This window comes from Oryctolagus cuniculus, chromosome 4 (genome assembly GCF_051225735.1).
Source record: "Oryctolagus cuniculus isolate XC-2025 breed Fujian yellow rabbit chromosome 4, ASM5122573v1, whole genome shotgun sequence".
NCBI classification, from domain to species: Eukaryota; Metazoa; Chordata; class Mammalia; order Lagomorpha; family Leporidae; genus Oryctolagus; species Oryctolagus cuniculus.
The window spans coordinates 68,613,621-68,627,175 of NC_142870.1; the positions used below are offsets into that span (position 1 = coordinate 68,613,621).

Here is a 13,555-nt window from a genome sequence, read left to right on the forward strand (position 1 = left end):
TTTGTGGAAGAGTTGGAGAGTAGCATGTTTGACACCAGGAACACCTGGTGGAGGACTTTCATCACCAGCCAGCACCAGTCTCTGTACTGGATTGAATACCTACTTCCTCTCAAGACATCTGGAGGTTAAGTTCACTGCCTAATGCTACTGCATAAAACTCTAGAAAACAAATGATTCAGCCCCAGTTAGCCAACAAATATGTGGCATTATAATGTTAGTCTCTCAGCCTTCATTTTATCACCAGAGCTACTGATGCAGCTTTATCTGGAAGAGCCACTGTTGGGGCTCACTTGACAGCATTCTTTAATTAACAGACAACTAATCTTAGAACTGATTGTCTGGTGTAACAACTGTGACAGCTCATGGATCTCCAGAGGACTGCTGTGTCAGATGGTGGTGATAATGTTGACTACAATTAATAGAGCTTATGACCTAACAGTTATCTGTATTGTCTCATTTAAACTTCACCATAGCCTGTAAAATGATCAGATTATCTCAATAGCGAAAATACTTTAATCTATGGATTCCTTAAGTAAAATATCTAAAACGAGAAGCACATCAGCACGTTCACTCTCCCTGTTGCCATACTTGACCTCCATCAGCTTCACCATCTCTCCTTTTATTGATCACCCTCAAATTTTCCTTCTTCAAAACAAGCTATCAAAGAACCTCCTTTGCCAAATGTTGTGTGTCCTTTTTCTTTTCTGGGCCAGTTTCATATACAGTTTTACTTACAATTCTGCATTTTCTACTTACAATATAGTGCATGTAAAGTGCCATGCTATTTTCTGTCTGTGTACGTGTTCCATGTTCAAGTGTTGGGAATGCTCAGTAATGTCCTACAGCATCTCAACTTAGTTTAGCCACAGAATTTGCTACAAATTTGTGTCCTTCTATGTTTTACTGCTGGGAGACACTTGGGTTGGCTTAATCAGCCTCTTCAATGGTGGGCTCTGAGGGAGGGTCTCCTTGCAGGGTAGTCCTGGGCATTCCTGCTAACTTGCCTTCTGCATAGTGGGGGCAGCTTGATAATGATGGGGTTGTGGACTTGCCATTCTTTCTGTTGATGTTCAAATTCTTCCTTCTTAGTCTAATCCTTATCCAACCAGTTGATGATTTCATTACACTTGTCAAGAATCTTTTGTCCTGATAGTTGATCCTGCCTTGAAGATATGATTAACTTCTAAGCTGAAACTTAAGCACTAACTTGCCCAAAGTGGTACAACAAATAAGTTATGACTCTGGACCTGAATTTTTTTGCCACCAGAACTTTGGTGTCTTTTGTTTGTATAATTATCATTGTTGTTGTTTTGGTTAAGGACACATTTTTGTTGTTGTTGTTCTATCCCCCTAAACATACACACAACAGAAATAAATGTCCACAAACCAGTCACAAATCAATGGTGATTTAGGATGGGACCTTGGAAAGAATACTACTTATTTTTCCTTCGTAGCCCACTTAGGGGAAGGTGAGCTAATGAACACAGAGAATGAAAAAATGAAAATTTATGCCTAGGTATATTCTAGGCACACAACAGTGTGTCACAATATTTTGCATTTAAGAATTTGTTCAGCAAGGAGAGCTTGTGTTAAGTGTTCTTCTGCAATAAGAAAAAATATAATTTAGAAAGCTAGATCTTATTCCAGTGAAGTTGACATTATCATGACATAATTATGACTGACATGTTTAATTGTATCTTTGAGATAATGTGTTATATGTATTAAAGTTAAGTATGAATGGGAAATAGTTTTATATTTTTTCAGATGAAATATATTTTATGAAAAATATGCAGAACATGTACAATAATGGAAGATGAAGCATTATGCTGAAGGATTTTCATTATTGCTAATAACATCAACAAAAGAAGAAAATGGATTAGGATAAATGTTTTTAAAAAATAAAGCCCTAGAGATGCAATAATTATTTAAAAAAAAAAAAAAAGACTGGGTGGGTTCTGACTATGAAACTTAACTAATCCCAGTAAGTCTTGCAACATTCCCATAAGAATGACAACAATTAGATCTCAGCTGCCCAAGGCTGAGCTGTATGCCTCCTGAGTCTCACACCCATCATTAATATGAAAAATTGTGAAAATTCTAAATTCAGCCAAATCCTTCTGCTCTCCAAAAGGACTTGGGCGCAGCTCAGTCCATATTTTCAGTGACTTTTCATTTAGCCCAACAGCTTCTCTCAGCTCCAATTAATTCTCCCTCTGCCTTGCAAGAGTCAAGTGCTGCATAAAGTCTGCAGGAAGATGCGAAGGCACTGCTCACAGGCAAGAAGACCCAGGATCCAGAAGATAGTGCTGGATTACCCCTGTGCTTCTCCCCCTCTGCTGTATAAGGAGTTAAAAAGTTCACGGAAAATGCATACCATGAAAAAACTAAGCCTGGATTTTGAAATTTTTGCACTGAAATAAACTTATCTTAATTCCATTTTCCATTAATTTTTGAAGCCCTTATGTATAACTCTCATTTTTCTCCGCCTTACTACCTTGCAAGCCAAGTGCTGAAAACCTAAATCCAGAATCATCCTGGCATGGCTGTGCAAATAAGCAGGCAAACTGGCTTGTTTTATGACAGCCCTCTGGACATCTGAATTCCCCTTTTGATTCTCCAATGGCCCCTCCCATAACACTCACCCCATCTTAGATACGAGAAATATAATAATATAATTAAATTATTTAAGAGAACCTAGCTGGAAGTGGTCGATTTTCATGGTGCTGTTGCTGACGGGGCCGAAGATAGTGATCACTGAGATTTTTCTGGTGGCCATCTTGCAGAAACTTTCCAAGTATTCGTCACGCTGTTGCACATACATGTTGTTTTCAGCCTTGGGAGCAGTGATCAGCTGGAGGTCGGTGGAGATAAGCACATGATATAGTGTTAGTTTCGTACTGAGGCAGAGCCCAGAGAGGTTTGGAACAGAGCGCTGGTAGTAATTAACACATAAACTACAGATGATTCTGTTGCACAGTTAGGGCCAACAATTGCCATCTGGAAAGCACTCCCTGTCCCCCCCTCCTTTTTTAAATGCTCCATACAGTTTAGAATTTTCTACTACTCTCCATATGTCTTGGTGTTTTCACTTGTGAACTCTGCACAGGAATACTTACTTCTGCAATATTGTTTGAGTATTACATGAATACTTGGCGTGCAATGATTATTCTAAACAATGTTGTCTCCGTATCCTCATGTTGATCTCCATTACCCTAACTGGCTAATCAGACATTGGTTAAATCAAAGCTTTCTGCCTTTATTTCGCATTCCATGGAATTGAGAGAGTTTCTCCAAGCCAGGACTTGGGAACCAAGAACATTCCATGATTTGGAACTTTTATTAGGCATCCTTGCAGACAGCTTTTATGATGATCTATGGTCTACAATTTGTCACATGGGAGATGTTCATTGTGCCATTAGGCCTGCACAGAGCTCCTGGCAATCACCTTTAGATACTGGAATCCTCCAACTACATAGTCTGTACTTAGTTTAGTCTTCTGTTCAGACTCTTGTCTTTTTTTTTTTTTTTTTTTTTTTTGACAGGCAGAGTTAGACAGTGAGAGAGAGAGAGAGAGACAGAGAGAAAGGTCTTCCTTCCATTGGTTCACCCCCGCAAATGGCCGCTACGGCCGGAGCTATGCTGATCCGAAAGCCCAGAGCCAGGTGCTTCTTTCTGGTCTCCCATGTGGCTGCAGGGACCCAAGCACTTGGGCCATCCTTCACTGCCCTCCCGGGCCACAGCAGAGAGCTGGACTGGAAGAGGAGCAACCGGGGCTAGGACCCAGTGCCATATGGGATGCTGGCACCATGGGCAGAGGATTAACCAAGTGAGCCAGACAGCCGGCCCCCAGACTCTTGTCTTTCATCCTCTCTTTGTGACTTCTGATTCCTTTAGGCAGTGGTAAAAGAGAAAAAAGAATGTAATCGAGATACCCTAGTCACCAATCATCTGAGGAAGCTTATTATCTTATTTTGAATAAATTGAGGCTACTACTACTTTTTAGAGGTGCTCTTAAACTTCTCTTTAAGAATGCCTCTGGGGCTGGTGCTGTGGCTTGGTAGGCTAAGCCTCCGCCTGAGTGCCATCATCCCATATTGGCACTGGTTCGTGTCCTGGCTGCTCATTTTTCTTCAGCTTAGTACCTTGCAAGCCAAGTGCTGAAAACCTAAATCCAGAATCATCCTGGCATGGTTGTGCAAATAAGCAGGCAAACTGGCTTGTGTTATGACAGCCCTCTGGACATCTGAATTTCCCTTTTGATTCTCCAACAGCCAGCTCTCTGTTTATGGCCTGGGAAAGCAGTAGAAAATGGCCCAAGTGCTTGAGCCCCTGTACCCATGTGGGAGAACTAGAAAAAGCTCCTGGCTCCTGGCTTCGGATCAATTCAGCTCTTGCTGTTACAACCATTTGGGAGAGTGAACCAGCTGACGGAAGACCTCTCTCTCTCTCTCTCTCTCTCTATCTATCTATCTCTATCTCTATCTCTCTGTAACTCTACCCCTCAAATAAGTAAATAAAATCTTTTTTTTTAAAAAATGCTTCAATGTTTTCATCTAACGTAATACAAAATCTTCTTTACTACCTTGACTATTTTAGTTCCCCTCTTCTGAGCCTTATCCAGTTCACTAGATTTTCCTGAGCTGAGACCAGCCAGAACTATGTACCACCCTCCAAGAGTGAGTGGGCAGGGTGCTGTTCACCCTGTAGGTGGGAGGATGTGAAATTTTATTCTGACTCCAAACCGATCATCATGCTGATGGCTGTAGATTCACTCTGTTGACTCATCAGTGAGCCAAAAGCAAGACTCTATAAGTTTACTTTACTGCAACCAATTCCTTGTACTTGACCACATTCAAATTTATTAGCCACTTTTCTATCTACCCACCTAATCCTATAAACTATTTCTCAAGTTCATGGCTATTAGACTGGCATTTTTCAAAGGGAAAGTCACTCTGTTGTTAACCTCTTATAAATATTCTATCATAAATGTTTGAGAAGTCAGGTCCAAGCTTGGACCTACAGTTTATTTTTCTCTGTCAGAGATGTGTTTATTGCTTCCCGCAGGCTCCCCCTTCTATGAATTTGCTGTGAATGACAACATGCTCTCCCCTCAAGGAACTGCAAATGTGTTCAACAGCCTTTGAGTGGAACATTAACAAAGGTTTTCTGGGATGAAGTGGTTTCTCTCCCTCTCTCTCTCAGATCATTATTTATTTTAAATAGACATGCTCTAGTTTATTTTTGATCATGTGTTTATTTGCCTGTGCAGATGGACATGGTGCATAGGAGATGTTTGTTTTAGAAATGTGTTTTGCCACAGGGGAAAAATAATAAAATTTTCCAGATTTGTTCATTGATTCATACTTAGCCTGAAAAGAAGATTTAAGATGGCTATAAAAGCATACCATGATGGTGTTTTTGGTTGGTTGATTTTTAGTTAGCTACATGGGATTTAAAAATATTTCTTCAGGTTTTGATGGTTACCCCAGATCTTGGAGTTTTATTTTAAGTCTCTCTATTTTAGGTTTTACTTGCTAGCTGTTCTTTCTTCATAAACAGATGATTTTGAAATAAATACAATTAATAAGCAGGAGAAACAACGTTAAGAGACAGAACTTTATTGTCAATTGCCTGGGACTCCCTATTCTAAATGAAGGATAAACCCATATTCAGAGCAGATTTAGAAACATTTCTAGGCACTTCTAGTTGCCCAGATATAGATGACTGACAAATCATTTGCCTCTGTAACTTCAACCTTATTCATCAACTCCATTTCTTGGTCTCATAATTTCCTATGGACTCTTTAAGACCCATGCCCAGATCTAGGTATGACACGATTTCAAGAGTTTTCAAAGCCTCCTCTGGTCTGTTCCTTTCCCTTGTGTATAATTAAGAATTTCAGACAATAAATCATCAAACAGAACCTCATCCTCCCTGTACGGCAGCTTCTCCCACATAACTCTGCATACAATGGCTTTCAGCCCATTGGTACTTAATCTCACTTAAATAAATAGAAACCTCTGATGTTTGTTTTCACCTCAGAGCCTTTGCCTGAGGATGCCTCAATCTACCAGAGAGATGACATTCATGTTGCCTGACTCATTTCCTGGCTGCTGGCCCTACAAGAGCCAGCTCCAGGCTCTCTTCTTGTGAAAGTTCCTCCAATTTCTCCCTTACATGACCTCTCCCGTAGCCATAGCCAAAGCACTCAGAATTATGAAATGGAAGGGTTCATGGGCCTTAGCCAGGCCACTTAATTGCATAAACCTGTCCTATCACCTTTACACTGGAACAATTCCCTGCCAACTTCATAATGTTGTGAGAATTCAGGGGGAAAAAAGGAAGGAATAAAGAAAGAAAGGAAGGAAACAGAAAAATACATCCATAATACATTGTGTGCACCCGAGCACACACATGCACACTGCTTCTGAATCGTTAACCTGCATTCCTTGCTGTCTTTGCCCACGTTACACACACACACACGCACACACACACACACACACCTGCCTCACTTCCCCATCTTATCCGAGCCTTTCTTCACATGTAGCCTTGATGCTCCTCTAGGTCTTTTCTAGCAGGCAGTGATTGCTTCCTCCTGTTGTACTATTCTTGTCTGCACTGCCCACTGGGAATTCTACATTTGTTTCATTCTCTGTTATCTTTTACATGGGTGTCCCAGCTCCCCAACTACTATGCGAGCTCCTCAAGGCACAAGCCCAGACCCTATTCCTGTGCCGCAGGTGGCAGGAGCCTCACAGACACATGGCCAGTGTCCCTCAGGTGCATAGATCTCTCCAGCCAGAGAAGAGAGGACGGCCTCAGGAACACAGGGTCTCTGACCAGGAATGTCTATCTGAACCCACAAATCAGTTGGTAAAGACATTCTTCTTTACACTCAATCTCTGGGCAAACAGAGATAGCTGATCATCCGAACATATTTCATGGACTCCTTCCCTTATGTATCAGCATCTGCATCATATTCATTTTCCAGCTTGGCAAGATTTCAAACAGTGTTTAACACAGAAATCATCTCCAGACACCCTTTCCTTAAAAGAGCATCCTGTAACTCCTCTGAGAACATTACTGTCTGTCACTTGGCCTCTCTCCAGGTTGGTAGCAATACATCGGGGTATGTATCATGAGTTTAAAACTGTGTTGTGATTCTTTTTTTATGTGTCTGTTCCAAATGGTATGTTGGCTCAATGAGCTTCAGAGGATGGGGAAGCCTGTTTACATAAGGAAAGGGAGCAACAGGAATGGGAAGATGCTAGGGGGGAGATATTTTAAGCCTCAGATTGTTCTAAATACTGTGTTAGGCTCACAACACTAGATTTTTACAGGATTCTGAAAAGTAACTTTAAAGCGAGCAGTCTGCCTTAGTAAGCCAGAGCTTTTAATCTTTTTCTTCTTCTTCCTTTTTTTTTTAAAAAAAGTTATTTATTTATTTGAGATGCAGAGAGACAGACTGACAGTTGTACAGTCAGACAGAGAGTGCTCCCATCCACTGGTTTACTCCTCAAATGCCTGCAATCCAGGACTGGACTGGGCTAACGTCAGGAGCTGGGATCTCAATCGAGGTCTCCTACATCAGTGGCAGGAAATCAGTTGCTTGAGCCATCATCTGCTGCCTCCCAGGGTGCTCTTTAACAGGAAGCTGGAGTCTGGGGCCGGAACTGGAGCTGGAGCTGGTACCCATTCCAGATACTCCAATACAAGGTATGGGCATTTTAACCACTAGGCTAAACACCAGCCACTCCATCCTTTTCTAAAATTAAACCAAATAAGTAGGTTGTTGTGTCAGTATATAGATTTTTGAAGTAAGGCTGAAAATATCAACCACTTGAATTATGGGAAATTCAATCGTGAAAGAGTGCTTAAACCTGTGCTTGAATTTATGCAATTCAACACACTGAGGTCCTTTGTGAATGACAACTAAGTGGATCTCAGAGCAAAAACGATGGCTTATCAGTGATACTGATGAGTCCACTGCAGTCATCCCCAACCTGGCACCAAGCAGTCTGAGGATTAGATGAAGTGGGATTAGCCTATCATTCTTGACAGGCTGCAGGGAATGCCAGAGAGCTGGGGTGCACAGAACTAGCTGGATATTAATGTTAAAATTCCACATTTGTGCCTAGCATGCAATGTTGACAGTTACTATACCTTACACTTATTTTGGTAACTCAAGCTTCAAGGTGAATTTTCAGATGTTCATATTTATTAACTAATGGGGTAACTCTTTAGTTTCTCCTGCACTTAATGGCTTATGCCAGGAAAGACAGAATAGGGGGAGTGGTTTGAGCTTGGGAATTAAAATCACACAGACTTGAGTCCTAATTCTGGCTTTGCCACATATTATTTATACACTTTGGTACCTTCTTAACCCCTTTCAGCTTCTGTTTTCTTATCTGTAAAGTTGGGTTCATACAGCATTCAAACAACACAGTCTCAGAAAAGCACTTTGCAGGAAGCATGTTTCTCTGTCGGCAGGCTGAGCAGCAAGGGCACTAAAGAATTGAAGTCTGGTTTGAGAATAGGCCACCTGACCACCGGAAGCACCTCTGACGGCCTCAAGGATGCCATTCATCCAACCACAAACTCTACCACTGCTGCCAGATTTTCTCTAAGTAATTGGTTAAGTAAGCATCACATGAGGTTTTCACACCTAAAGAATAGTATAAACAAATACAAAGCACCAGGGGTTTCCAATAAATTTTAGGCAGGATCAGATTACGTTGGAGAGATGAGCAGAAAGGCCAGCAAAATTTCTTGGAATTTAAATGTCTCCAGTTTGAGCAACTGTATTAAATTGAGGCCACTTGGAGGCAAATGTTCTCAGCCATACTTGATCAGCCTGAGAGTGCTAAACCTTAAAAGTACCAATTATATCACTGAGCTTCCTACAAAACATCAGCAGAGTTTGATGGAAAAAATTAATGGAAAAACTATTAATGATACCAACGACATCTTTTACCCAGCAACATTGTCTCCTTTCTACTTGGTGAAACACTTTTTTCTCCCCTCTTCTTCTTCTGCTTTAGTTCATCTGGTCTTTTCTAACCCATTCTCACTAACTTTTCTAGCATTTTCTAACTTTTCTGACATTCTCACTGTTGACATCATTAGATCTTCAGAAAACACATTTCTGACATAATCACCAGCTGAGCGCATGTCGGAATGAAAGACTGAAATGCTTCCTTTTGGTATCTTCTTTCTAATAACAAACCTGGTTCTCTCACCAGCCCCAAAGAGCCTACACCGCCAAGAGCAGTTCCAGCTGGTTTCTGTTTTGCCTCCTATGACATCAGCAGAAGCTGTCGTTGGAGTTTCATTTGCTAGAAATTTATGACCAGGGATTCTGTTAACAGCAGAAAAGACCCAGCTGCGCTTTCAGATGCCTGACTAAGGGGGTGGAGAAGGAGGGAGAAATGAACTGCATGACTAATATTGGGGACACAGGATGCAAACTCCTTTCTTTTAACTCACTCATTAGCAGCAATGGAAGTATTTGCCAAGTGAATGCACAATGATGATCCTGTTATTATACCCAGGATTATCTTTCCCTAGTTAAAACCTGATCATGAGGAATGCTTTGCCTGCTGCATCTGCTGAACTGACAGAGTCGGGCCATGTGCCTTTGTGGGCTGGACCAAGTCTTAACTTCTCAGGGAGAGCCATGGAGTACACCACCAATGTTCTTCTTTTCCCCAAAGGCAGCAGTTTTCCCCAGAGCCCCCTTAACAACACCAGATAGAACTCTACCCCCAAACCTGCAATGCTGTTGGTTTTCACTGCAACATTCCTGCTTAAACATTTGAACTCCAAGAATATCCAAGCAGCTATTGAGCTACCCTAGCAGACAGCTTATCCTCTGACAACCTGAGTTAATACAGTTACTTTAAGGCTCTGGTTAAAAATACAACAACATACACAAAGCTCCTAACAAGAGACACAAAGCACCCTTAGAACCAACCAGAGCTTAGGTTTCTCCTAACTCATAGCTCCTGTATTGATGGAAACCACTAAGAGAATGTGGGACCTGCCCCACCCGAGATAAACAGCACAAAGAATTCTGCTCTGAGTCACGTTACAGGTGCACCTTTAAGCTTTTTGCAACCACTAAAGATAAAGGGGCTCCAGAATCCCTCTGTCTGGATGATTGATCCAAATACAGGCAGGACTGGAGGACTGGAAAGATCCCTTGAGAAAGAATGCTGAGGGAGTACAAGGTGGAGTCGCCTTGTGCCTCCGGTAGGGATGGGCACTGTCCTCCTGGCAGACCACTCAGGGGTCTGAGAAGACCATTTCTGATGCACATTGCCTAATGGTAATTGACCAGTTGATTGACTGGCTATTCTGAATTAATGGCAGCACATTGTTTTCCACCTCGACAGCCTGCAGTAAAATGAAGACATCAGGAAGTCAAGAGTAGAACTCTTCCAGAAGACACAGGGAGGAAAAGAAGCATCTTCACAGGATGGGTGAGAACTGCCCTTAGCATTTAGGGTGGGCTTAGGACTTTGCAAAGCCCTCCTTAGGTGTGACTGGATTGGAGGCACTGGCAGGAAATGTCACAAGAGAGACTATGAGATGAATCTGTGCCTGGGTGCACCAGTGGCTCTGAGAGCCACAGGCAAAGTGGGAGCAGGACCCTGTCGCCTGTCTGACACCCACACCCTCACTTTATAGAGCCTCAGGAGAAAGCGACACCTGGACTCCACATTCAGATGTACGTAGGGTGCTGGAGTCCGAGTATGGAACCCAGTTCCCCCTACTCCATCCCTCTGGCACGGATGGGGGAGACGATTTCTGCAGGCTGCTTTTCTAAATACGGGCGAGGCTCACACCAACAAGGACCTCTCCCCCTCCCAATCATACCGCAACCCAGACAGCTGCCTTTCTTCCCTCTTCCCGGCTTCCAGTGTCAATCTACACCTCACTCAAGAGACGAAAGTGGAACACTGTGGTTTCTCCAGGCACATGCTATGGTTCTGAAATTCACACAGACTACAGAAACTCCTTCCTCCTTTTATCCTTTGAACTTGATAAAAGAAACCCGTGTCCAGAGCTATTCCTCGGAAGAGAGCAGTAAGGATGGGAGAGGGGTGCTGACAGGGTTGGGGGAAGCTGACCACAGGTGCTTCCCTGTGCTCACGCTAAGGGTCCCAGCCCCTGGCTCTGTACCTCAGGGTACCGTGGGGTGGACAGAGGCTCCTTGAGCATTTAAACTGACAGGAGCTGCTGGCCTGGCTGGCCTTTCCTGCCACACTCCCTGATTTGTTGACCTGGCACAGGCTCAACCACAGTGCGGCATCTAGCAAATATATTTTACAAAAATATCAAGACAAACGCAAACCTGCCAGGGCTCAGCTCACAGACCAAGGCCAAGTGGAAGATTACTCACCAGAAGCCTTCGTTTGCCTTCGAAGGACCCCAGCAGGTCGGCTGCGGACTTCCTGGGGCTCTGCGGGGGCTGCTTGGTGCTGGGCTTGGGGTAACCCCCCTGCTCTGCCTTGCCCACCTTCTTCTTCTTGGACTTCTCTTTCTGTTTGCTCTTTTTCTCAGCTTTCTTCACGGACTTTTCACTCTTGAGGAGCTTGTCTGGCTTCTCATTCTTCACCTTTTTTTTCTTTTCCTTCTCGGGTTTCTCAAGCTTTTCGTGCTTTTTAGACTCCTTTGCATTTGGGGAAGGGATCTTGCCCCCCTGCAGCTCCTCCTCTAGCTGAGAGGCTGTGGGCCGGCTGAGGGCGGACTTGTCCTCGTACTCATTGCTGAGAATTTTGTCCTGCGCCTTCTTTTTGGGAGGTTTTCCCTTGGCTGGCTTGTGGGGCCCTGGCACCACATTTGGGTCCTGGTGGCCATGCTCCCGCCTGTCCGTGTGGTTGTCCCGGAAACGGCCTGGGCTAGCAGCCCTGGAGCTGGGCTCCGAGATGGCGGTGGGAGGGGCGGCCGTGAGGCTCTCAAAGCTGGTGGCTTTGCTGGGCCTCCTGGGGCTCTGCGGCCTCTCCCTCTGCTGCTCTTTCCTGGCTGGAGGGTAGAGATTGTCTGAGACTGGGGGCCCCCTGGCTGTGGTCGCCTCGGCTGTAGCAGGGGTCCTGTGGGAGACTGAGGAGGTGTGCGCCCGGGAGGTCCAGGGCCTCTGAGTGGTGGGGAAGGGGGTGGTGGTGGTCGGTCTCGCTGCTACAGTTACTGCCCGGGACGTGACCCGAGTGGCTGTTGTGGCTGGAGCCGGGGCTAGGGTGGTAGCCCTGGGGGTGGGGGCAGGTGCCAGAGGCGCCGTGGTGGTGGCGGTGGCAGGTTTCCGCAGCACCTTGATCCGCGTGTCTCTGGTTGGAGGGACGTGTGCTCTCCTGGGGTCCTCCTTCCTCTTCTCCCCGCCCAGGCTTGCCCTTCCTGCTCCCCCACCACCCTCGTTCCCCTCCTCCACCACCTGGCCCTCTACACCAGATGCCTTGCATTTCTGGACAAAGCCCTTCTGCCTGATTTTCTCTATCCGGCGCATGGGGCCCTGGTCGATGACCTCGTACATGGCCTCCAGCCGGACCGGGTAAGGGTAGCGCTCCTCCACCTGCAGCGTCTTCTTCAGCAGCACCATGCCAAACTTGCCTTTCTCCAGCTTCAGGAAGCTCATCAGCTTGGGGATAAGGCTGGGTTCCAGGGGCTGCTCCAGGACCCGGCCCTCGCTGGTGATCCTGCGCACCTTGCCCCCTTCCTCGCCGGCCTGGTGGAACAGCACGATCTGCTGGATGTGCCTTTCGGCCAGTTCGCAGTACACGTCGGCTTTCAGCAGGCTCATCATGAGGCGGTAGTAGCCTTCCGAGGCGTGCGGCGCTGAGATAACCCACACCCGGCTCTTCCCCGCAAAGCTGGCCAGGATGTTGGGCGAGCTGGACCCAGAGGGGAAGCGCAGCATCCTTGACCGAGAGGAGGACCCCTCATCCCGCACCATCTCGCGAGGAGAGCTCCTGGCCGCAGGTCTCAGCTGAGGTCTCTCAGGGGTCCCGTGGGCGTCCAGGGGGGCTGGCAGCGCTGGGGGGCTAGCTAGTCTCAACACCGGCACGCTCCTCCTGCTTTGGAGAGGCCGTAGGTTTGGTTCTCCCAGGGTGGCTCTCTCAGTTCCATGAGACCTCCCTGTGTGCCTCAGAAACCGTCCTGGCCTGCTGCCGTTAACCGGGGACACCAAAGGCCCCTTCCGCCCTCCATGGCTCCCTCTGTGTGTAGCGCGGGGGTGGGGTTCTGACCCACACACTAGCCACATTGCCAGCAGCATGGTGAAACGGGGTCCCATTCTCCACGTCATTGTGTAATCCACTTAGGGATGCCGCAGGGTCATAAGACAGAAAGGGGAGGGGAAAAAAAAGAAAAAGAAAAAGAAAAGACAGAAAGTCATTTAATTGCAAACAGAGCTAGTCATTATCTCTTTCCCTATCTTGGCCCAGGGGACCGGGAAGGAGTGGTTAGAGAAGGAGGCAGGTCAGGTCGGGGAATGGAGCCTCGGATGGATCCTGTTGCTTTTACACTCCTGTAATCTGTCAGTGCTCAGCAGAGACAGTTA

The 13,555-nt window shown here is 45.4% G+C and overlaps 1 protein-coding gene across 1 annotated transcript in view; it reads right to left on the minus strand.

The window, feature by feature from the left end:
* Positions 1-13,555, minus strand: part of CCDC80 (coiled-coil domain containing 80) — a 31,860-nt gene that overhangs the window by 17,315 nt on the left and 990 nt on the right. Inside the window, exons 2-3 of the mRNA XM_002716703.6 lie at positions 11,405-13,311; positions 2,695-2,851 (exon numbers count right to left, since the gene is read on the minus strand). Of these exons, the coding sequence (XP_002716749.3) occupies positions 2,695-2,851; positions 11,405-13,300 (2,053 nt within the window). The 5' untranslated portion in view covers positions 13,301-13,311. The remainder of the gene's footprint in view (positions 1-2,694; positions 2,852-11,404; positions 13,312-13,555) is intronic.